Source organism: Cynocephalus volans, chromosome 12 (genome assembly GCF_027409185.1).
Source record: "Cynocephalus volans isolate mCynVol1 chromosome 12, mCynVol1.pri, whole genome shotgun sequence".
In the NCBI taxonomy this organism is placed as follows: domain Eukaryota; kingdom Metazoa; phylum Chordata; class Mammalia; order Dermoptera; family Cynocephalidae; genus Cynocephalus; species Cynocephalus volans.
This window is the reverse complement of record NC_084471.1, coordinates 46,256,265-46,282,445: the sequence shown is the minus strand read 5'-3', so window position 1 is coordinate 46,282,445 and position 26,181 is coordinate 46,256,265. Positions and strand designations below refer to the sequence as shown.

The window sequence follows — 26,181 nt, the reverse complement described above, 5'->3', positions numbered from 1 at the left end:
CAGGTCCTGTTCACCACCAAGGAGAAACAACGAATCCTCCTGGAGGCTCGAAAGAATGTTCCAGGAAATGACGGGTGACCTACCCTCCTCCCTGATGTTATAGATGCAGGATTCCCATTGAAGAGACCAAACTGGGATTTCAACTCGGCAGAAGGTAGGGAGCACCTGAAGGTCTATCGCCAGGCTCTAATGGCAGGTCTCTGAGGGGCAGCAAAACGCCCCACCAATTTGACTAAGGTAAGAGAGGTAATCCAGGGGCCCAATGAGTCTCTGTCAGCTATTTTTGAGAGACTCATGGAAGCATTCCATCAGTTTACCTCGTATGATCCTAGCAGTGAGGAGCACAAGGCTACAGTGACAGTTGCTTTTATTGACCAGTCTAGTATAGACATCAGGAAGAAACTGCAGAAGCTGGAAGGGTTACAAGATAAGTCATTGAGGGAATTACTGCAGGTGGCTGAAAAGGTTTATCATAATAGAGAGTCAGAGGAAGAAAAAGAAGAGAGAAAGCAAAAAGAGCAAGAGGCTAAAGAAATAAAGAGGGAAAGGCACCAAGAAAGAAGTTTTCACAAAATTCTGGCCACTGTAGTCAGGGAAACTAGGGAGCCTAGTAAGACAGTACTGGGCAACAGGAAGGGAACCCTGGCAAAGGATCAATGTGCATACTGCAGGGAGAAAGGACACTGGGCCCGAGAATGCCACAAGAAAAAGAAAAAGCCTCAGGCCCCCAAAGTCTTGGCCCTGCAGGAAGACAGTGATTAGAGGGGACAGGGTTCGGACCCCATCCCCAAACCCAGGGTAACTCTAACAGTGGAGGGGAAACCTACTCAGTTCATGGTAGATACTGGAGCCGAAAATTCAGTATTGCAATAAGCAAATGGACCCCTTCTCTAAAAGAAGTCGTGGTACAAGGGGCTACAGGGTACACGCAGTACTCATGGACTACCCGAAGAACAGTGGACCTAGGCATGGGCCGAGTATTCCACTCATTCATTGTCAGCCCTGAGTGCCCCAACCACCTACTGGGAAGAGACCTCCTCACCAAAATGGGTGCTCAAATTCATTTTGACCCTGAGGGACCCCGGGTGTTAAATCAACAAGGAAAGCCTCTCCAGGAGCTCGGGGTCACTTCTGTCCAAGAGACTGAGTGACCCCAGCATGCTGGATTAAACTCCTCTTGCTTGATTACAGCGGTCTCTGTCTCGTGGTCTTTGTGAGGTGAGCCATCCCGACGTGGGGGATTTGTGCACGGTGCATGAGTCTTACACTAACACCCTCCTCCCTTCAACTCTGTGTGATGTTTCTTGCCAAAGTACAAGCAGAAGCATAATACTATTATGAGCATACTCTTAAAAGACAGTGTGGGAACTCTCCACCAGATAAAACTATTGTGATGATCTTTGGTTTTGATTTATATTTTAAAGAACTCATAATAGGCTTTATCCTTCCTACCAGTGTAGAGGAGCTTTACTAATATGAGGGCTTATGATGAGAAGAACTTGTACAGTATACTGGAATTTAGGCTAGGAATAGGACAGGTGATTGGGTTTTTTTAAAGTTTATGGCTATTAGTATGTCAAATTCTTTTCTTTACAAGTTAGTGCAGAATATTGCTAAATAATTTTCTCTCCTAGGACAAAGACTTAATAGCAATTAAATTTTATGTGAAAGTGTTGCCAGATCTAAGGGGCCTTTAAATATTTTTCCTAGAAAATATTTTAATTGTTCAATTGGAAAAAAAGAACCTTAATTATAGGGTCCTTGAAAATTATAAAATGCAAACATTTTATGTTTTTTGATACATACACATCTAGGTATTTATAATTTGTACATATTTTATTTGTGTTCAAATTGGCTTGAAATACATGTTTGGAACCCATACAATTCCTTAGCTCTCAGATATCAATTCCTGCTCTTTCAAGGTCATAAGAGTTTACCATTTGGATATAATGACTAGTTCTTAATTATAATGACAGAATAACTTTTTCTTATATCCCACTTTGGAGAGGGGATAACTTGACACAAGCTATTCTGTTAGAACTATGTTTTGATTAATACTTTTTCTTTTAAAATATATATCAGATATAGACTAATTAATTATTCCTTTTAAAGCAGAGAAATCTTCCAATTATTCCAGCAAAGGCTAGAACTCTTACAGACTTGAAAGGAGGTAAAATTTTCTGAAGTCTATAGCTAAGCTGAAATATCTTGGGGGAAGGAATAAATTGCATAAAAGTTATAGCTAGAAAGATGTTATGTAAAAAAGGCCTGGTTTTAAAACATTTGTTTGTTGTTGTTTATTTCTTGTTTGGTTGGTTCTGGAAATGTATCTGAATTACAGTGAGAAAAATGAAGGTTCTGTCTTTGTGGTATTTTACCTGTTCCAAGTTTGTTCAATTTTGGCATAAGAGAACTCATCACTCATTCTATTCACTTACCAGGAGAGTTAATATGAAACATCCTCTGCGAGCTGCTGAAGTCTCTCTCGGCTACTGTAAATAAATTTTTTAAATACAACTATTTTGCAGTTTGAAGGAAAATGAATGATTAAATGTCAAAAAAGAATTGAGGAAATTATTCAATGAAATTATGTAGTAGTATGAATTTAAATCTACAATCTCAAAGTGGAAATAAGATGGCATTTATTTTTAATTAAATCAACTTCAATATAGTTTTTAGTTCTCACTTTGACAAGGAGGCTAAAAATGTGATCTTTGACATTTTTGGATCTTTCCTTCCCCCATTATTATACAAAAAAAGAAAAAAAAAATCTGGGCCTTTATTCCAAAAGATAAGGGAAGCATCTTTAGGAATCAAGTCAAAAATCATTATTACCTTCCAAACTAGTCACTATTAGGATACCAATGGCACTGTCACTACAGGTTTGGACATGCCACTGCTCCCATGCTAGTCCTAAGGCACAGAAATCTTGGTGAAGGCTGCTAGAACCCATGTCAGATATCCTATCTTCTTAGTCCACCATCTTACTTGTTGTAGATCAAGGCTGTGATTCTGTTACTGGAAGCAGCCTTTATTTTTAGTTACTTAAGGTTTCTGCCATGCCAGAATTTTTGAGGGGAGGAATTATAGGGAATCTACCTACCTGTTGGGAATGCCGTTTTTGGAGTATAGAGAAAGGAATGGGAAATACAATGAGAAAAAAACACCTTTAAAAAAATATCTTCCCAACAGCATGAAGTAGATCTATTTGTCCTATCCCTCCCATCAAATATGGCTAAAAACTTTGGATATTAAACAAATATAAGAAGACTCTTAAAACTGGAGAGAAGAAAGCAGACTCAACAAATAACACAAGGTAAGTTCTCTGAATTTTCTTTTTAACTCTTGTATATCCCAGACTGAATACTAAAGAAGTCTGAAACCTGGAAATGCCAATGGATGCTGAAAATAAAAGCTTCAAGAAAAGCCTGCTGTTTCTTGCCAAAGAACCAGGAAAGAGGCTGCTAGTAAGGCAGAAACCTTTTTTTTTTTTTTTTTACAATAAGCACCCCACTGTAGACAAACAACATGGAAGAAAGCAACTACCCTCCTATTCTTTTCAGCAAAGAACAAGTGGAGAGCCTAGATTACTATCCTTATCAGCCACTAATGAGGCATGCCTCCCGTCTTCTCCCCATCAGTGTTGTGCCAGAGGAGGATAAGTGAGGAGACTTCCAGCCCATGCCAGGCCGCGAAGAGGTGTCCTTCTCCCTCTTGGTCAGGGTGATGTGAGAGGAGGTCAAGCACAAAGCCTAGCTTTCACTACCACCCAGTAATAATAAGGTGGCCCTCACTGCTCAACACCCTTCCATCCCTGAATGGTGTCAAGGAAGTGAGGAATTCCACCCCCATTCTGCAGTAATGAAGCACCCTTTCTCTGCTATGGTGTCAACAGAGGACAAGTGAAGAGCTTAGATTTTAATACCCACCTAGTGGTAAAAGGCACCCCTTCACCTTCCCATAGGGTGGTATCAGAGGAAGCAAAGAGGGAGCCTGAATGCCCATCTCCTCCCCATGGCAGCAGGAAGGGTGTTAATAAGAGTGTTAATAAGAGTGAGTGGATAGTCTGGACTTTCACCCACCAACCAGTAGTAAACAAGTTATCCCCTTTCCCCTTCTGGAGCAATGGCAGGGAGGACCTACTAAAACAGGAGGATTAAATAAGATCTAGATTCTCATAACACAAAACCCAAAATGTCAGGGATACAATACAAAACTACTCTTTATAACAAGGACAAGATGCCAGCACCTAGATGACACAGATGTTAGAATTATCGGACAAGGATTTTAAAGAAGTCATCATAAAAATTCTTCAAGAGCAATTACAAAAGCGATTAAGACAAATAAAAAAATAAAAAGTCTCAGCAAGAAAACAGAAGTTACAAGGAAGATTTAAATGGAAACTTTACAACTGTAAAATATAACAACTAAAATTTAAAAATCCCTATATGGGCTTGATAGTATGAATATGAGAAAAGAAAGAACCAGTAAAGTTGGTGAAAATAGAACAATAGAAATTACCAAATCTGAATAACAAAGAGAAAATAGACAAAGATATATAACGAACAGAGCCTCAGAGAGCTATAGGACAATAACAAAATATCTAATATTTGCATCATTGGGTCCCAGAAGAAATGGAGAAAGAGGGAGGGGTAGAAAAGGTATTCTAAGTAATAGTGGCTGAGAACTCCCAAAATTTGGATAAAGACATAAACAATAAATCTAAGTGAAGCCCAAATATGATGAACACAAAGAAATTCACACCAAGGTACACTATAATCAAACTTCAGAAAACTTAATACAAAGAAAAAATATTTAAGAACAGCTGGAGAAAATCAACCCATTACCTACAAAAAAACAATTTCAACAACAGCAAATTTCTCTTCCAAATCCATGGAGGCCAAAAAGAAGTGACACAACATTTTTAATTTCAATTTCAATTTTAAAAATCAGTCAACTAAGAATTCTACCCAGAGAAAGTATACTTTAGGAATGAAGTTAAAATCAAGACGTCCTGAGATTCAGCAGAACTAAAATAATTTGTCATGAGCACACCCACTCTAAAAGAATAGGTAAGTAAGTTATTCAAGCAGTAAGGTAATGATAAAACAAAAACTCTTGGAACATCAGGAATGAAGAACAAATCAAGGAATAAAAATACGGGTAAATATAATAAACTTCCTCTGTTAGGTTTTTAATAAATTATGTTTGACAGTAGGAGAAAAATTTATAGCTATTATAATTGTAAAAATTATAATTATAAAAATTATAATTGTCTGATGTGGTTCTTAATATATGTAGAAGAAATATTTAAGTTAATTATATTATTGGTGGAGTGGGTGGCCAAGAAAGCTAAATGAAAGTAATGTTTTTATACTTCACCCAAACTGATAAAATGCTGACAGCGGTAGTTTTATTATGTAAAAGTTATAGCAACCACTAAGACATCTATATAAAGACTCAAAACACTATAGGTAAGTCAAAAGTAACTCACAGGAAGGCAAGAATAATAAAACAGTCATGAAAAAAATTGAAGCAAAAAAAAAAAAAAAAAAGCAACAAAACAAAATGGTAGACTTAAGCCCTAACCTATAAGATTAAATAGTACATTAAATGTAAATGATTTAAATACATCAATTGAAAAACAGAGTTTGACAGAACAGATTTTCTTAAAATGAGCCAATAATATACTATAACTACGAAACTCACTCCACATATGATATAGGTTGAAAGTAAAACGATGGAGAAAGACATGTCATGCAAACATTAATCAAAAGAAAGCAAGAATGGCTTTATTAACATATGATATATTAGAGTTGAGAGCAAAGAAAGTTAATAGGGACAGAGAATGACATTACATAATGATTAAAAAGATCAGTTCATCACAGACATTCTAATCAAAAATTTGTATGCCTCAAACAGCAGACCTTCAAAATACAGGAAGGAAAAACTGATATAACTGAGAGAAAACTGATATAACTGAGAGAAGAAATAGATAAGTTTTCGATTAATGGAGATTTCAATACATTTCTCTCAATAATTAGACAAAGAACTAAAAAAAAACATAAAAGAAAGAAAAAAAGCAGACAAAATCAGCAAGGTTATAAAAGAACTTATCAATACCATCAACCACCTAAGGATCTAATTGACATTTATAGAACACTCCAACAACTACAGAATATACATTCTTTTCAAAAGCTTATGGAACATTCACCAATATTGATCACACCTCGGACCATAAAATAAAAACTCAACAAATTTAAGAGAATTGAAATTATATAGACAGTACATTCTTAGAACACAATGAAGTTAAACCAGAAATCTATAGCACAAAGATAACAGGAAACTCTTTAAATACATGTAAATTAAACACACATGAGTCAAGGAGGGAGCCTCAAGGAAAATTAAAAATATATATATTGAAAATACAACACATCAAAACCTGTGCAATGCAGCTAAGGAAGTACTGAAAGTGAAATGTACAGCACTAAATGGCTACATTAGAAAAGAGGAAATATTTTAAATAAATAATCTGAGTTTTACCTGAAGAAACAAAGAAAAAAACAAATAAATATGAAGTAGGAAGAAAATTTTAAAAATTAAGAGCAGAAATCAGTGAGGTTGCAAACATACAAATGACAGAAAAAAATCAATGGAATAAAAAGCTGACTATTTGAAAAGATCAATAAAGTAAACAACTCTAGCTAGACTCACAAAGAAAACTAGAATGAAGGTACAAATTACCAATATCACGAATGAAATAGGGATGATATAACAGATTCTGCAGACATTTAAAGGATAACAAAGAAATACTATGAACAACTCCACACACACAAATTGGACCAGTTAGATGGAATGGAATAATTCCTTGAAAAGTACAAACTACCAAAACTCACCCAATAATGAATACATAAATAAAAACATTCAGACTGGAAAGGAAGAAATAAAACAGTCCATATTGCAGATCACATAAGAGTCTATGTAGAAAATTCCAAAGAATCTACACAAAGCTTCATAGATCTAATAAGTGAGTTCAGCAAATTCACAGAATACAAGATCAACATACAAAAATCGAATATATTTCTATTTGCTTGTAATGAACTTATGGAAACCTAAACTAAAATCACCATATCATTTTAAATCATTGAAAAAAGGAAATACTTAGGCATGTGTTTAACAAAATATATGTAGGACTTGCAGGCTGAGAATTACAAAAAGCTAATGAAAGAAATGGAAGATCTAAATAAATGGAAAGATGTACTGTGTTTGTGGATTGGAAGACTCAACTAAGTAAGGTGGTTTTAATGTGATTCTTACCAAAATTTCAGCAGTGTTTTCTGTAGATGTGGAGAATTTCATTCTAAAATTTATTTTTAAAATGCAGTAGAATGAGAATAGCTAAAAGAATTTTGGAAAAGAAGAATAAAGTTTGAGGAATAATTTTATCCAATTTTAAGAATTACTACTTAGCTAAGTAATCAAGACAACGTGGTATTGGTGGATAAATAGATCAATGAAAAAAATAGAGAACCCAAAAATAAACCCACGCAAAATGCGCAACTGATTTTTGACAAAGATGCAAAAGTAATTCAGTGGGGGAAGGATAGTCTATTCAAAAAATGTTGTTGAAACACAATTTGACATCTTTAAGAACAAAAAAACCTTTAACCTGAACTATACACCTTATACAAAAATTATCGCAAATGAATCATAGATTTAAATGCAGAACTTAAAACTATCAAAGTTTTAGAAGAACATCCTCAGAACCTAGAGCTAAAATGACACTTCATAATATGGTGGATTACTTTGATTAGAAATGACACCAAAACCAGGATATATAAAAGAAAAAGTCAATAATTGAACCTTATCAAAATGAAAAACTTCTGCTCTTTAAACTATCCTATTAAGAAATGAGAAGACAAGCTACAGACTGAGAAATTATAAGCAAACTATTTGAGAAGGAACTCTTGTCAAGAATATATAAAAAACTCTCAAAACTCAACAGTAAAAAAAAAATCAATTAGAAAATGAAAAAAGATGAAAAAATGAACAAACATTTCACCATAGGGATATAGAGATGGAAAATAAGCACATGAAAATATGTTCAACATCATTAGTCATTAGGGAAATGCAAATTAAAACCACAGTGAAATATCACTACACTCCAATTAGAAAAACTAATATAAAAATAATGGCAATACAAATACTGGTAAAGATGTCGATAAAATGGATGTCATATTTTTCTGATGGAGATGCAAAATGGTACAGCCACTCTGGAAAATAGCTTGGCCATTTCCTTTTAAAAAACTAAACATACACTTACCATATGACCCAGCAATTGCACTCCCAGGCATTTTTTTCTTTTCCTTTTTTTCTAGAAAAAGAAAGACTTATTGCTACACAAAAACCTATTCACAAGTGTTTAAATAGCCCAAACTTGTAAACGTTCAAATTTCCATCAATAGGTGAAAGTTAAGTACACTCTGGTACATCAATATCATGGAATACTACTCGGCAATAAAATGGAACAAACTATGAACACATGAAACAACATGGTTGGATCTTCAAGGTCATTATGCTTAGTGTATAAAAACCAATCTCAAAATGGTTACATGCTGTAGAATTCTATTTATATAACATTCCTGAAATGGCAAAATTATAGAAATGGAGCACGCATTAGTGATTGCCAGGAGTTAGGAGTAGGGTGAAGGAGTGAGTGTGACAATAATAACTATATTAAAATTAATTTTTATCATAAATTGTTTCTGGACTCTATTCTGTTTTATTGAACTATTTATCTACCCTGGTACCAATACCACAATATCTTAATGTAGCTTTATGATATGTCTTGATATGTGGTAGAGTAAATACTCCAGTTTTGTTCTGCTTCTAAAAGATCATCTTAGGTATACTTGGTCCTTTGCGTTTCCATATAAGTTTTAAAATCAATTTCACCAAAAAAAGGCCACTTGGAAATTTATTAGAAATGCATTAAATATCAAGATCGATATTGTTTGCAATATTTCCCCATTTATTTAAGTCTATTAAAATTTCTTTCAGTGATGAGATTTCAGTGTAGAGTTTTTGTATATCATTTATTGAATTTATTTATATGTATTTGATATTTGTGAAGCTCTTTGTAGAGTACACATGGAAATACAATTGATTTTTGTGTATTTTGGAAACTGATAATTTTGATTATTTATTATTGTTTTGTTTGTGTATTCATTTGAATTTTCTATGTATTCAGTCATGCCATCTGTGAATAAGAATAGATTCCAATCCTTATATATTTTATATCTTTTATCTTATAAATAGCTTGTATACTTTATTATACTGCCTAACCTCTAATACAATGTTAAATGGAAATAATGAGGGCAGACATTTTGTTTCATTCCCAATCTTAAGGAAATCTTTTAATATTTGACCATTATATATTGATGCTTGTTTTAAAGGATTTTTTGTTAGTTTTGTAGAAACTCTTGATCAAATTAAGGAAATTCTTTTCTATTTCTATTTTTTCCCTTTTGAATTATCAATGGATATTCATCCTTTACTTATGATAAATGTGTATGACCTTCTTAATTATTGGACTTAGGAACTCTGACTAATTTTAATCACATTCAAATTTATATGTTGAATGTTTCTAATGTACCAGGCCATCTTCCAGGTACTAGAAATACAAAGATGAATTGTTATAGAGTGAGTATTAAATAAGCGTTTCTGAAGCAGAAATAAAAAGAAATGTGAACCTAATAGATATCAGAGAAAAAGTATATTTTATTAAAATAATAAATTTAAACATTTAATTGTTTTATAATATTTACAATATAAAATTGATTACAATAATTAGAACAGTTTTAATGCAAACACATATGCATCATTCAATTTAAATTATTTTTATCTTTCAGAGTTGGGATGAAGGTTTAGCAAAGATGGCTAAAGCATGGGCAAACAAGTGCAAATTCCAACATAACAGCTGTTTAGACCAACCGTATGAATGCTATGCAGCTTTTGAATATGTTGGAGAAAATATCTGGCTAGGTGGAATAAGGATATTTACACCAAACACTGCTGTCACTGCTTGGTATAACGAAACTGAATTTTATGATTTTGATACTCTATCATGTTCTCGCATTTGTGGCCATTATACACAGGTAAATATTTGAAATCTTATTGATTAGTTCTTATTTGTGCATGTTTTGATTGCAAGACAAATTTTATAGTATTTTGTTTTGAGTTTCTGTAAAACTCGCCTTCATTTGGGAGGTATTTTTCATTGAGAATAGAATTGTATATAGTGAGTTTTTTCCCCTGACCATTAAAAAATTTTACTCCACTGTCATCTTACTTGTAATGCTTCCCACAAGAAATTTACTATAATCCTCCTATTTTTCTCTTTTGTATGTAATGTCTTTTTTTTTCTGTCTGCCTTTAAAATTTTCCCTTTATCATAGGTTTTGAGCAATTTATTTATAACGTGCCATAGTTTTCTTCATGTTTTTTGTGCTGCAGTTCACTGAACTTCTTGGAGCTGTAAGCCTATAGTTTAAATCAAGTTTGGGAAAAAAATGTTAGGCATTTTTCCTTAAAATATTTCTTTCTCTCACTTTCTCTCCTTTCTTCCTAGAGTCCAGTTACGGATGTAGAAGTCCACTTGAACTTATAACCACAGTTAATTGATGCTCCTGTCTCTTATTTTGTTGAATTTTTTCCCTCTCTGTGATTAATTCAGATAGTTTTATTGCTATATCTTTAAATTCACTAATACTTTCTTTTGAATGTTTAATCTACTGTTAATCCTGTTTAGTTTATTTTTAATCTCAGATATTAAAGTGTACATCTCTAGATCTAAACATCTCTAGAAGTTTAATTTGTGTCTTTTTTATGTCTTCAATGAATAGATCTAGTATGTTTGATCTTTCACCTAGCTTTTTAGCATATGGGACACAGTTATAATAATTATTTTAGTGTTTTCCCCACTAGTTCTAGCATCTATGTTAGCTCCATGTTAGTTTCAATAGATTGATTTTTCTTTTCAATATGAATCAAATTTTTCTGCTAGTTATGTTGGCTAAATTTATGTTCCCAACATTGTAAACTTTGTCTTTTTGAGTGCTGGATTTATTTGTATACCTATAAATATTTTTGAACTATCTTCTGGGGTATAGTTAAGTTACCTGGAATTTATTTGATCCTTTGGGTTCCTAATTGTTAAATGTGTTATGTGGAATGAAAGTGTTTACTTTAGAGTTAATTATCTCTCACTACTGAAGCAGGTTTCTTCTGCATACTCTACTCAATGCTCTGAGAATTATTAAGTTTTCCACTCTGGATAGTGGGAATAGGTCCTATTCCTGGCTCAGTGTTAGCCTCAGGATCGTTTCCTGTAGTTCTGATAGGTGGTTCTTTCCCAGGTATAGAGTAATCTCTTTACATGTGTGCTCTGATTAAAACTCTCCTGAACAGATGAAGAGGAGCCTCTGCAGATCTCTGTAGTTGTGTCACTGTACAAGTCTCACCTTGCCAGTACTACATCCTCTAAACTCCTACCTCTTTGGTCTCCCTGGACTCTCCGTTCAGACTCTTAACTATTTGAGTCCATCAGGTTTCTCCTAGTTTTCCTCTCCGTGAGCCATGGTCTGAAAACTCTCTCAAGGAAATAAACTTGGAGAATTATACAGCTCACATCTTTCTCTCCACTTGGTCAGGGTCATTAACCTTTACTGCCTAATATCCAGTTATCTTGAAAACTATTATTTCCTATCATTCCTTCCAATTATTTTGGTTTCAGGTAGGAGCACAAGTCTGTCCCTGTTATTCCTTTTTGGTGAGAAGTGGGATTCACATTTTAGCCAAGTTTTAATTATGTACAATTTTTCTGAGAAAAGCAAATAAAAGTCAATTGTTTTTATTTATAGTCTGATTTTAATATTGCTTGTATCATATGCCCATGGTGAGAATTAAAATATATTTCATAAATTGTCTAGAAGAAATTATGATTTGGGCTATATATTATATTTTCCTTTTTATTTATGAGAATTATCAGTGAGGAAAAACTAGTTAGATAGCCCTAATGAAAGCAGCCTTAACAAAATAATCATTTTAAACTAAATATCTGAAATTAGAAAAAAACATAGCCAATAAATATTAATGTACTTTTTTTTGTAGCATCACAAAGATTATACTTATTCCCATAATGCATTGTTTGCATACAATTATTTTGCACATTTTATTTTTAAATTATTTTCTTTACAGGTAGTTTGGGCCAATTCATCTAAAGTTGGTTGTGCAGTTACAATTTGTCCTAACCTTGGGAAAGCTTCAACTGTAATATTTGTATGCAACTATGGACCTGCGTAAGTTATTTTGATATTTAAAAATATCTTAAATTGAAATAAATGTTGGCAATTGTTTCCAAAAAGGGGATCTTCTACTAGAGGCAAGTATATTTTTGATAAGTCTCTATCTATAATGCTAATCAAATGAGATAAGTGGAAATAGAAGGTGGTAATAGAATATTGTCTTTTGTAAGGAAGAACTATACCTGTCATGAAATATTTAAACTTGAGAGTGAAAATTATGGTGATATTTTGTTAAGTAAAAAAAGAGGTAATATAATGTATATTGCCACAGTAACATCTAAATAATAAAACACAAAAAGGTTGACAGATACTTCTGTAACATGATATAATATAAATGGAATGAAAAAATAATTGAGAATGATGGTTAATGCACATTCTTCTAAGAAAAGAAGAACGTAATTCTTAATTGCCTTGCTGATAATTGTATATCTAAATGGACATAAGCCTAAGAGAAGGCTTCAGAAATGAAATTCCAGAGCTCAAATTCTAATGGATCTATATGAGGAAGAATATAAAAACAATTAATAATCCAACTCTTCAACCAAGGAAAATTTAATAATAAAATGTACAGAATATGAAAACACAAAGAATAAATATACAAGATTGGCAAAAAGTAGCTGAGATATGTCAAAATTACTATGGAGAGTTATCTATCTCTCTCTGTATTGTCTTCCACTGATTCTCATTTAGAAGCAAAAACAAGAATAATAAATACATAGCCTTAAAGCTTGGAGCAGATTTCCCTTTAGAAGCGATGCAAGAGAGAAGACAGCAATATCTTTAAATACAAAAAGAAAAAACAACAACTGTCAACCAAGAATTCTATACCCAGAGAAAATAACTTTCAAAAATAAATGTAAAATAAAGATATTTACATACCACTGGTAATGATAACTACATGGGTAAAGTTATATTTTTTCTTATTATTTAATTGTATTTCAAAGATAATCATTTAATCAATTTTAAATAACACTGTATAATGAAAGTTATCACATGCGTAAAATTAAAATTCATCATAGTTATGAAAGAAAGGCCAGGAGGGGAAAATGGAAGTATACCATCTATGGTTCTACTTCATGTGAAGTGGGATAATTTAACTTGATTTTGATAAGTAAAAGATGCTACTACAAATCCTATAGTCACCATTAACATTTAAAAAAAAAAAAAACAGTAACAGCAAATAAGACAACAAAGCAGGAAAAATAAAATTTAAAAAAATATTTGATTAATCCAAAATAAGGCAGAAAAAGAGGAAAGGGAGAACAAAGAACAGATGACACAAATAGAATAAAGAAGATGGCAGCTTCAAACCTAACTATAACAATAATCATATCAAACTTAAGTGGTATAATCCCAATTAAATGGCAGAAATTGCACAATTGAATAAAAAAATAAGAACCAGCTTTAGGCTGTCTATAAGAAACATACTTTAAAGAAAAATAGTTTAAAAGTAAAAGAATGGAAAAAGATTTACCATGCTCTCATTACTCAGAAGAAAGCTGCAGTGTCTATACTAATATCAAAGTAGATTTCAGAGCAAAAAATATTACCAGGGATAAAGAAGTTCATTTTACAATGATAATGAAATTAATTAATCAAGAGTAATATAGAGTACTAAATGTTTATGTACCCAAAAGCAGAGGTTAAAATTATGTGAAGCAAAAACCAATAGAAGGGTTTTCTAATCTGCAAGGAAAAATAGAAATATCTACAATTATCCTCATACATTTCAATACCCCTATCTGATAAGCGAAAGAACATTTAAATAGAAAATCAGTAGGGTTATAGATTTGAACGACACTATCAACCACCTTGGCCTGATTGACATTGGTAGACTATACCACCCAATAACAGCAGAATACATATTCTTTCCAAGGCACATAGAACTTTTACCAAGGTAAGCCATATTCTGGGCCATAAAACAAGTTTTAATACATTTAAAAAAATAAAATCAAGGCTTAATACATTTAAAATATAATTAAAATCATACAATGTATGTTGTCTGAGCAAAGTGGAATTAAATTACACAGGAAATACCAGAAGGGACCCTGAAAATTTCCAGTATTTGAATATTAATATACTTCTAAATAACCCATGAATCGAAGAAACTGAACTAAATGAAATAAAGACAGAATGTGTAGGAGGCTTTTAAAGCAGCACTTAGGGAGAAATTTATGGCCCTAAAAGTCGGTGATGGAAAAGGAAAATGGTTTCAAATCAATGACCTCATCTTCCACCTAGAAAACTAGAAAAGAAAAAAGAGTAAATTAAACCAAGGTAAGCAGACTAAATTAAATAATACAAATAACAGCATAAATAAATGAAATAACAAACATAAAAACAATAGACAAAATCACTGAAATCCAAAGATGGTTGTTTAATCAATAAAATTAATAATCCTCAAGCCATACTGACCGGGAAAAAAAAGAGATAAAAATAAACTAAAAACAAACAATGTTAGGAAATAGGTGATAGCACTAGAAATTTTAGAGACATTAAAAGGAAAATAAGGAAATGTTAATAACATTTATGTAACAAATTTTATAACTTGAATAAAATGGAAAAATTCTTCAAAAGACACAAATCATTGAAGAAATAAAGTAAAGAGAAAACTATAGAGCAAGATCCATCATGAACATAGGTACAAAAATTTTAAACAAAATTTGGTAATTGAACCCAACAATGTATTAAGAGCATAATATACTTTGTCCAAATGGGGTTTATTCCGGGAATGCAGGGCTGGTTTAACACTCTAAAATCAATTAAGATAATTCACCATATTAATCAACCTGAAAATAAGAATCACATGATCATCTCAATAGATTCAGAAAAACCCAAACATTTATTCCTGATAACAGCTCAGCAAACAAAAAATAGAATGCCTTAAACTTAATAAAGGGCGTCTATGAAAAACTTAAAGCTAACATTATATCTAATAGTAAAAATCTTTTCTATAAAGTGCGAGATAATAAATATGTTAGGCTTTGCCACATACAGTCTTTGTTATATATTCATCTTCCGTTTTATTTTAAATAACCACTTTAAAATATTTTTTAAAAAGCAAAAAACAAACAAAATCAAAACAAAAAACCCAGAAACAACTCTTAGCCTAAAGACTGCACAAAACCAGACCACAGGCCAAATTTGGCCTATGGGCCATCCTTCACTGACTGCTGTTAAACCTATAGACATAGGTTGTTAAAATAAAAACTTTAGACAAATTAAATATAACAGAGTTTAATTTGAGCAAAGAACAAGACAGTCCACAGAATCAGAAGAGATTCAGAGCAACTCCACCACTGCCACATGCTCAGTTAAGATTTGTAGAGAGAAAAAGAGAAGTACATACAGAAAATGGAAGTGAGGTTCAGAACAGTTGGCTGCCTGTAATTGGCTGAGACTAGGCTACTTCTTACAAAAGCTACAGTCTGCTTGAACATCAAGTTAGATTATAGTTCACTGTATCTGAAGAAACCTTTAGGCCAAGCTGAATTTCATACAGTTTATATCAAAAATACAATAGATCTACAAAAACTCTTCTAGAATTAATAATAAATTTAGCAATTTTTTAGGACAAAAGATCAGTATACAAAAATCAGCTACAAGTCCACATACTAGCAACAAACAATCAGAAATTTAATTAAAATAATAACACCATTTATAACAATATAGAAAAATATAAATTATCTAGGGATGAATCTGGCAGAAGAAAAAAAGCCTGTATAATGAAAACCACATAATATCATGAGGTAAATTAACAAAGACACAAATAATTAGAGATATACATTGTTCATGAGTTAGAAGACTCAGTATTGCTAAGATATCATTTTTCACTGAAGTGATCTATTGATTCAATACAATCTCAGTAAAAATCCCAGCAGGCTTTTATTGTAGAAATTGACAAGCTGATCATAAAATTCATATGGAAATGCAAAGGACTTAGACTAGCCAAAAACACTAAAAAAAAAGCCAGATATGAATTCTATTGTCTTCAAGAATTATTAAAATTATAGAGTAATCACAGCATTGTGGTATTGATATAAAGTTAGACACATTGACCTATGAAACAGAATACAGAGTCCAGAAATAAACCCACATGGCTGACCACATAAATTCAACTGACTTTTCATAAATGCACAAAGGTAATGCAGTGGAAAAAAGATAGATTTTCAAGAAATGGTACTGGAACAATTAGAGATCCATATAGGAAAAAGAGTAACTTGAATCTATACAACATACAAAAATTAATTCAAAATGGATGTAAAACCTAAAACTATAAAACTTTTAGAAGAAAAACATAAATGAAAACCTTGTGACCTTTAGATAGTAAAATATTATTTTAATACCATCCCAAAAGCATGATCCATAAAAGAACAAGTTGATAAAGTTGATACCATTAAAATTAAAAATTACTGCTATTCAAGACACTTTTAAGAGAATGAAATGACAAACCACAGACTAGAAGAAAGTTTGCAAAACATATATCAAATAAAGAACTTATGCTAAGAATATAGGAAGAACTCTCACAACTCAATAGTAAGAAAACTTAAAACTCAATTTAAAAATGGGCAAAAGATTAACAAAGAAGATATGCAAGTGGCAAATACACACATGAAAAAAATGTCCAGCATCATTAGTGATTAGGGAAATAAAAATTAAAACCACAATGAATATCACTACACAACTATTAGAATGGCTAGAGACTGGCTATTCCACACGCTGAGGAGGAAGTGAACCTGGAATTCTCTTTCACTGTTAGATGTGTCCAAATAAGGAATTATATATGAATGTTTGAAATGTTTATAGAAACTTTATACGTAGTAGACAAAAACTTGAAGAACCCACATAGCCATCAATGAATAAATGAATAAATAAGTTGTGTCATAGTCTTTAATGGAATACTACTTATGTTTTTCTTAGTGTACTCTAGGTAAGTAACACATTTTTAAGTCTTCCACAGACAGAGATTGTGAGTAACTTTTATTAAAATGTATTGGCTTATGTTATTAAAAAGCAGGCATGGTGGGCCAGCCCCGTGGCTCACTCGGGAGAGTGTGGCGCTGGTAGTGCAGAGGCCGCAGGTTCGGATCCTATATAGGGATGGCCGGTGCGCTCACTGGCTGAGTGTGGTGCAGACCACACCTTGCCGAGGGTTGCAATCCCCTTACAGATCAGAAAAAAAAAAAAAAAATAGAACTAGATAAGGATGATGGTTTCATACTTTTAAATTAAACCATAAAACATATATTTTCTTTTGCAATTTAAATTCTACTTATTCCATTTACAAAGAAGAAATAATCATAGTATCTATGACAAAAACTTTGTGGCTATCACATGCATAATTACATTGAGTTCACATCTAGTTTGTGTTCTGTAGAATACTCAAGAATATAACTGCCACATGATTTGGGGACATTCTGTAAAGACCACTTTTAAGAATTTCTTTTTACAAAAGAAATGATCATAAAATTAGGACAAAAATTTTTGCCATTTTTCCTTTTCAACATTGATAACTTAGTGAATGATCAAAACAACTTGTATAAATGCATGCACAAATTAGAGAAATTAATAGCCACTTGGCTAATCAATGTTTCTCTTTTTTACAGAGGAAATTTTGCAAATATGCACCCTTATACAAGAGGAACATCCTGCTCTCTGTGTTCAGCAAAAGAGAAATGCGTACAAAAACTCTGCAGTAAGCAAAACAGGAAAAATATAATCATAACATTCTATTTGGAGGAAAAAGTTTCCGTACATTCATTATGTTTTAAAATTTGGCTCCTCAAGTTTACAATTTATGGGCAAGATTTAATTGCTACTGTCTGATGACATAGATCATTTTTCATAAATTATCATGTGTAAACTCAGATGATCCCTCCTTTCTTCACTAATTATTCTCCCACTCAAGCTAAAGAGCAGAAAGGAACGAGGTACAACTCTTATCCAGTTTGCTGCCGTACTCAAAATAACTACCAGTTGAAATGTTTATTTTTATTTGCTTTCCATTCACCTCCTTTTATCGGTTATTATTAGAGTAGTGACTCATTCAGAAGTAATACATTAATCAATGTCCAAATTAATTGTGACTTAAAACTAACATGTTTCTCTTTCATCATCAGCTTTTTGGTTGTCAAAACAAAGATACTTTTTAAGGGTAAATGTATAAATTCTCAGTGGAGGGCAGAGTGAAAAGGGTGAAGAGAGGAGACGATTTGAAAATCATAAAAGAGAAAATGGGGTGCATGAAAGAAGACAGACACAAAAAGAATGCATATTAAATTACTTCACTTATATAAAGTTCAAAATCAGGCAAAATTAATCTATGTTTGGAGGCAGGACAGTGGGTACCTTTGGAGAGGAAAGAGGAGTTAGCGATTAGAAGACACCAAAAGGACTTTATGTACTTATGCTGCGGTTACCTAACTGTGTTCACTGTAATAATTCATCAATCTTTCCAGTTATGAGATATGAATTTTTCTATATATAAATTATACTTCAATTAAAGAATACATTAGAAGTATGATCCCTCTAATTTCCTATTTAATTCAAAGCATTTTTAAGAATACATTTATTGTTCACCCTCTATTTGCAAACTAATGCTTTCTAGTCAAAGAAATATAAAGATAACAAAGATACAATCATTTTTTTCACTTCTCCTTTTTGCCTACTGTGGCGCTTGGGCTAATGTCAGCATCCTACCGACTTCACCAATTGTGGTGCTCTTTTACTTACCGGTAATCCTGCACCGACTGGGCCAATTGTTGAGCTAGGGCTGGGTCTAGAACTCACAGACCCCTCAAGCCTGTTCCAGACTGGGTCACAAACCCTTCACATGCCAGGCTGAGTCACCAGACTCTTTACACGCAGGTCTACAAGCTAGCTAACCAGCAAACAGGTACTTGGAAGCTGCCGGTTGGAAAGCATGGCTGCTCCTGTGGTGGTGGCTGCGTGAGGCAGTCAACACCAGCCAAGGTGGTGGCACCGCACAGGTGTACTAACTCCACCCACACACAACCTATTCACAGCAAATGTTCTGCAAGATTCTGAACATCTGAGGGGCCCTGACCATTTTCCTATATTTTCCCAACAATCCACCCCTTCAGAGTCCCTCAATGTATAATCTATGCGTTCAGAATCTTCCACAAAGTTCCCTTAGTAAGGATAGATGACCCTTACATTCACGCATTACACATTCCATCCCAGTCCCAAAAGTCTTAGCTTGTTGCAGCACCAACTCAAAAATCCAAAGTCCAAAGTCTCCTCTGAGACCAAATACAAAAGTCCTTCCAGCTGTGAACATGTAAAGAGTCAAAAACAAGTTTATCTACTTCCAAGATACAGTGGGACAGATATTGGGTACAAATTCCCATTCCAGAAGGGAGGAATAGAAAGAAAAAACAGGCCTCAAACAAATCTAAAACCCAAACAGGGCAAACGTTAAACACACTGGGGCACCAGAACCCCTAAAGCGTTGGGCAACCTCGCTCCTACAGCTCCACCAAATGTAGACCTTTGACCTGCCTGTTGCTTGCAGCTTTCTTAAGCTGGTGCTACATGCTGCCAGCAGCCCCATGGTTCAGGGCTCCTGGTGGCAGTCCCACCATCCTGGCTCTACTAGGAATTTCCTCAGTGGGGGTTCTCTGTGGGGGTTCTCTGTGGGGGCTCTGGCCCCACTTTTCTGCTCCACATTGCTCCGTAGATGACCTCCACAGTGGCTCCACCCCTGCATCAGGTCTCTGCCTGAGTGCCCTGACTTTTTCATACATCTTCCGAAATCTAGGTGGAGGCTGCCATGCCGTCACTGCTCTCACATACTGCTGGCCTGAAAACTTAACACAACGTGAATGCCACCAAGGTTTTTGGCTTTTTTTTGTCAGAGGTGCTGAGGCGGGATTACTCTAGCCAGAGCAGCTGGGATGCAGGGAGCAGTTTGCCGAGGGCAATGACACCTCAGGTCTGCCCTCTGGAAAAACTCAGTCCTTCTAGGATGAGAGGGGCACTCTCCCAAACTTCTCAAATGCCCTCAGGGCCTGTGATGGATGGGGCACCCATCTAGACTTCTCAAGTGCCTTTAGGATATTTTCCCATTGTCCTAGTTTTTAGCATCTGGCTGCCTCACCTCCAAGACAATGTCTTTAGCAAACTGTTTATCTTCTTCACCCTTGTATTTTTCTCCTGCTCTCCACTTCTCTACCACATGGCCAGGGTGCAAATTTCCCAAATCTTTATGCTCCGCTTTTACATTCTGGCTTTTGAATTACTTCAATCAGTTCAGCTTACACCCGCTACTCACTCAGTCTCAGGCAGTTTTTTGCAGCATTCTCCCACTGTTCAAACAGCTGCATTTGTCCAGTCCATCAAGGAATGGCTGCCCTGTCCCTGTGCATATCTGTAGCTCTTTCTGCAGCTGCTGCCTCAGAGACAGGCACATAGTAATGGCGACTAACTTTTCCACCTTTCACCAGGTGAAAACATAATTGAAATTCTGCAGTGGCACCCATCCTTGGGTCATCTGTCTATTTGCATGTGGCACTCTTTTCTCAGGTTTTATAGCACCATCGGGTTTAAGTGGCACCCTCCGAGCCTTTTGCCTTCAGACAAACACAACATGCATTTACTACATAGTCACTAGAGCATGTTACACCATCCAACCCTAGGTATCATAGTTGCAGCCACCAGGAGCTCTCACTGTTTCTGCTGCTTTACTATCTAAATTTCTCATACACAACAGGTCATGCCTGGAGATGTATGGTTTTCCCCAACTCACCACTGCGCTGGTCGTCTTCCCTGGTATGAAAAGCAGGGATGGCCAGTTGCTGTGTGTTATCCTCCAGGATAATCATCCTTGCTTCCAACGACTCTGCTTTCTGCTGCAAATCTCAATCAGTTTGCAGTGTTGTGATCAGCAGCCAGGCTCTGGTCAGCAGAAAAGTAGCCACTAGGCACCACATGCTCAAGGACAGCCACATTTCCTCCTTCTTCCAAGGGTTTTTGGCTCCTGTACCTGCTCAGAATCCTGTTGCAGACTATGCTAATTGTGGCATAATCCTGCCAATGACGCCGATTTGTCCAGCTAGGCTGCAGCTAATGTCTGGAATCCTGCTCACAGCTCCAATTGTCTAGCTCTTAATCCTGTTCATGATGCCAACTGTAAAGCTAGGAAATCACGCTAGTTGCCAGTAATCCTGTACCAACTGGGCCAATTGCTGAGCTAGGGCTGGGTCTGGAGCTCACAGACCCCTCAAGACTGTTCACAGACTGGGCTACAAAACCTTCACACGCCAGGCTGGGTCCCCCCCTCACACACCAGGCTGAGTCACCAGACCCCTCACACGCAGGTCTATGAGCTAGGTAACTGGCCAAAAGGTCCCTGGAGCATGGTTGCGTGGGGCAGACACCCACCTGCCTGCTTCACTCAAACTCTCTCTCTCTCTCTCTGAAGAACACAAGAACACAAGAATAGCAACAAAACTAAAAATGATATATTGGCATGCATGCGCACTAACTCCACACACACACACAATTTGCTTACAAAGGATGCTGAACCACACCCAACTGGACCTGAGGCAAGGGCCCTGACCAAACTATTTTCCCAACACGCAGCCTCCAACAATTCCTCTCATCCAGAAATGGAGACTATTTCCCTTCCCTGGAATAAGGACTTGATATTGTTTCAGTTCTGGGCCTAGCTTTTAAGAGACCTGGCAGCTTTGGCTTTTGCTCTATTGAAAAGCCCCCAGCATGTAAAGAAATCCGTGCTTTTCTGCTGAAAAGATGACTTTGAGAAAGGTCCCAGAGCCCAGAGGAAGAGAGGCTATTTTGTTGTTTCAAGCCCAAGTGAGTTTCAGGAAAATGCAGCCATGACATTGAACTGTGATGATGCCACATATAGAAGAGGAATAGATTAGCTGAGCCAGCCAACCCAGATAACTGTGAAAAATAATAAAAAATTGTTTTGATTTTAAGCCATTAAGTTTTAGAGAAGTTTGTTTCACTGCAGTAGATCATGGAAACAATTGGTATGTCTAATAAATTTTTATTTAAACACTTAATGTGTATAAAAGAAAAATGTACAAGTTTCTACCTTTTCCTTTACTGAATGGATAGAGTCAGGGTTGTTTACATTAATTCAAACACAACTTAGTTAAGGCTCAGTTAGAATTTATGTAAAGCTTGGCCTACCTCTGCCTCACCTGCTCTTAGGGTATAGACTTCCATGGGTTTCCAATGAGACCCAGGTGTGTTCATTGATGCCCTTTCCCTGAACTCCAATCCTTACTGCTTTAGCACTGAAATTGCTGAAAACTCTGCTTTGCTTTCCAGAAACTTTCAGGTTAGGTTTTCTTAGCATCCTGACCCTCACAGCTTCAAAATTAAACAAATAACTTGAGTATAAAATGGGCATCTCTGAGGCTCATTTCCCCACTGCTTCCTCTCACTTGGATCTTGATCCCTCAATTCTCCAATTTTGTCTCTCTAGCCCTGCAGGGCCACGAAAAGCTCTTCTCTTTACACTGTTTCCCAAAAATTGGCCTCTGCCTGGGCAAGTCCAGACTTTCAGCCCTAGACCTGGGCCCAGAATCAATGGATGGCCCCAGGAAAAAGTTGCTTTCATAACATCAGCTCATCTCTCTATAGGTCTCCTGGTCTGAAATCAGTGCCTCCAGTCTTTGTTGCTTTAGCAAATCTCTGATGCTCTTAAAAGATTTTTGTTGTATTTTATTTGGATTTTCTAGCTGTGCTTTTTGTCTTTCACAAAACTTTTGTCTGTCACAACCTACACCATCCAGGAAATTTAAGCGGCCATTGGCATTGGGCTTCAGGACAGCACCAAACTGCAAAGGCTACCATGAGCTATGGTACTTTGTTGGAGGTGTTTCCCCAACTTGTTCTTTTTCCAAATTATTTGGAAATTATTTGGCTATTCTTAGCCCTTTGCTCTTGCAAATGAATTTTAAGATAATTACTAATTATCAATTCCGTAGAAAACCTTGCTGTAATTTTGGTGGAATTACATTGTATTTATAGATAAATTTGGGAGGTATTAACATTTTATTAACAACATTAACTATTTCCATTAATAGAAATAGTTTATTTACATTTTTTTAAAAGTCAGTTAAGTTTAGAAATTTTCTCAGTAAAGGTGTTTCCTATCAAGTTGGATTCCTAAGTGACTTATATTTGTAGCTATTATAAATATTTAAAAATTATATTTCCTAATTGATTTAGCTGATGTATAGAAATAAATGTATAAATGCTTTCATATATTAGTCTACTATCTAAAAATCTTACCGAACTCTCTTATTATTTCTAATAGTTTATTTATTCTTGGATTTCCTATAATGACAATCATGTTATCTATGAAAAAAAGTTTTATTCTTTCTTCTAATCTTCATATCCATTATTTATTTTACTAATATTAATAGACAGTGCATTCTCCAGTGCATTGTTGAATATAAGCTGTAATAGTGGATACCCTTCTCTTGTTCCTGACTTTAAGGACAATGTTTCACCACTATGCATATTTGCTTTAGGTTGTTTTAATTGGTCCTCACTGCCAAGTTATAGAATTTTTCTCTTTTTCTTTTTTTGCTAAGAGTTTTTGATTTGAATGCATATTTCATTTTGACAGTTTTTTCTACATCTCTTGAAATGATCCTAGTATTTTTTTCTTTTAATGGCTTAATGTTGTAAATGATATCAAGGGATTTCAAATGCAACATAGCCACACTTGAAAATTTCAAAAGTACCTGAAGTTAAATGATGGTCCAGTAATCCAATACTAAACCTTTCTTTCATTCCTGTGATGAATCCAATTTGGTCATGAGGTGTCCTTTACAGATGGCTAGATTCTTGTTAACATTTTATTTATAATTTTTGCATTTAATTTTAGAATTATAATTGGCCTATAATTTTTCTTCTTCATATATCTTTATATGATTTTTGACTTCAAGATTGTAGTAGCCTCATAAAAGACATTGGAAGATGGGAGCACTACTTCTTTCACTGTTTGGGTTACAGTTTATATAAGATTCTGATTATTTTATTTTTGGATGTTTGGGAGACAGCCTCTGTAAAACTATATTGTTCTGGTGTATGTGTGTATGTGACATGTGTTTGTAAATTTTAACTACTGATTTAATTTCTTTCATGGTTATATGATTTTTCAATTTGGGGGAAACAGCAAGTTTTCTGTTTTATCCAAGTTTTTAACGAGATTATCTTATATTTTTACATCTGTTCTACCTGTAATGTTCCATTTAAGTCCTATGACTTTTGATTTGCACTTTTTCTCTTTTTTGTTGATCAGTCTTAATAAAAAAATAAAAAACTTTTAGCTTGGTTTACTTCCTTTTTCAAGAGACAGGACATACAGCATATGGTTAAACATATAGGCCTTGGAGTTAGATGGTTTAACTCAGGAGATGATTAAGAGAATTAAATATAATAAATCATACAAAGAGATTTGCACCCAAAACAAAGTAAGTTCTCAGTAAATTTTAGATGTTTATTTTAATTTTTCTCATTATTTTCTATTATTTGACTCAGTGTACAGTTTTCATAGCACTTATCTGAAATGATCAGTTATTCATTTTATTTATTTATTCAATTTTAAAATTGATGATAGATTTTCTCCTCTCATTTTTCTATGATGAAAGGCAACTTATTTTTTCCTGATAACCATTATATCCAAATCCTAGAATCATACTCAATACATGGTAGAAAGTCAAAAAATTCGTAAATGAATGAAAAAAAAAAGAGAGAAGCAAGTGAAATGAATGAATTCCTAACAAAGTTCTGGATCTTATTAGAATGGTAAACTGGAAAGAAAAGTTTGGTGTGAAAAAGACATGGAGCAGAATTTGGAGCAAAGACCACTACAGAAACGAATGATATATTTAATGGAGGGTCCTGGGTACACAAAACTCAATATGAAGGAACTATGTTTGTTTAGGGACTTGAATTGGGCATAGTGGAGTTTCAAAAATAAATCTAGCTACATTATACTTTTCTCTATTTTAGACTTTTGTGCCTTCAACACAAGAGTCATTCTAGAAGTATTTGTTGACATAAAACTGTTGGTAGGAAGCATCATAAAGATTTTTAAGTACTGTGAGATTTGGGTAGAGAGCTTTTATTTTCTTAAGTTGATTATCTAATTTTCCTAAGTTGATTATCTTATTCTAAAAGCCAGAAAAGCAAGTGAATGCTGTTTATTTTATAACATTATTTTTCTTTCCAAGTTTGGAATTCCACAAATTACTGTTACTATATCTAAAAATCCCTATCAAAATATTTTAGTATTGATTCAATTATTTTCTCCCCTTGAAACTAAATTGAGTTTTTAACTGTTCTGTTTTATTGACAGAATATCCAGTTCCAGTTCCGAAGCCAATGGGTAATGCACCTCACCAGATAGCATATAATCCATTCAGCCTAGGTTTTGCTCTTCTGGGAATCTTTTGTCATCTGTATAAAAAAGACATTATCAAGTCTGACAATAAAGAAACAGTTTATGGCTAAATATAACTCAGCATGAGTTTAATTCTCTATTAAATCTTCTATACTCTTGTCTAGTATCTAAACTTAATGTCTGTTTTTAATTCAAAAGATGTACTGTAGTATAGAAAGCAAATGGGTAAGCAGTAGAATAAAGTCTTAAGGTTATTTTTAAAAATTACAATTATATATGTACCAAAAGAGTCCCATTCTCTAATTTCCTAATGAGAATGGATTAACAGTTTAGTTTCAGTAGATGTAAGGAATAAAACATATTAAAGATATTAGACAGTTTCCTTACATGCCAATAGTTTCC

General features: G+C 34.2%; 1 protein-coding gene across 1 annotated transcript in view; it reads left to right on the top strand.

The window, feature by feature from the left end:
- The window catches only part of GLIPR1L1 (GLIPR1 like 1), a 36,267-nt gene extending 10,378 nt beyond the window's left edge, over positions 1-25,889 (top strand). The window contains exons 2-5 of the mRNA XM_063115649.1: positions 9,912-10,157; positions 12,259-12,359; positions 17,972-18,060; positions 25,735-25,889. Of these exons, the coding sequence (XP_062971719.1) occupies positions 9,912-10,157; positions 12,259-12,359; positions 17,972-18,060; positions 25,735-25,889 (591 nt within the window). The remainder of the gene's footprint in view (positions 1-9,911; positions 10,158-12,258; positions 12,360-17,971; positions 18,061-25,734) is intronic.
- Positions 25,890-26,181: the final 292 nt, after the last annotated feature.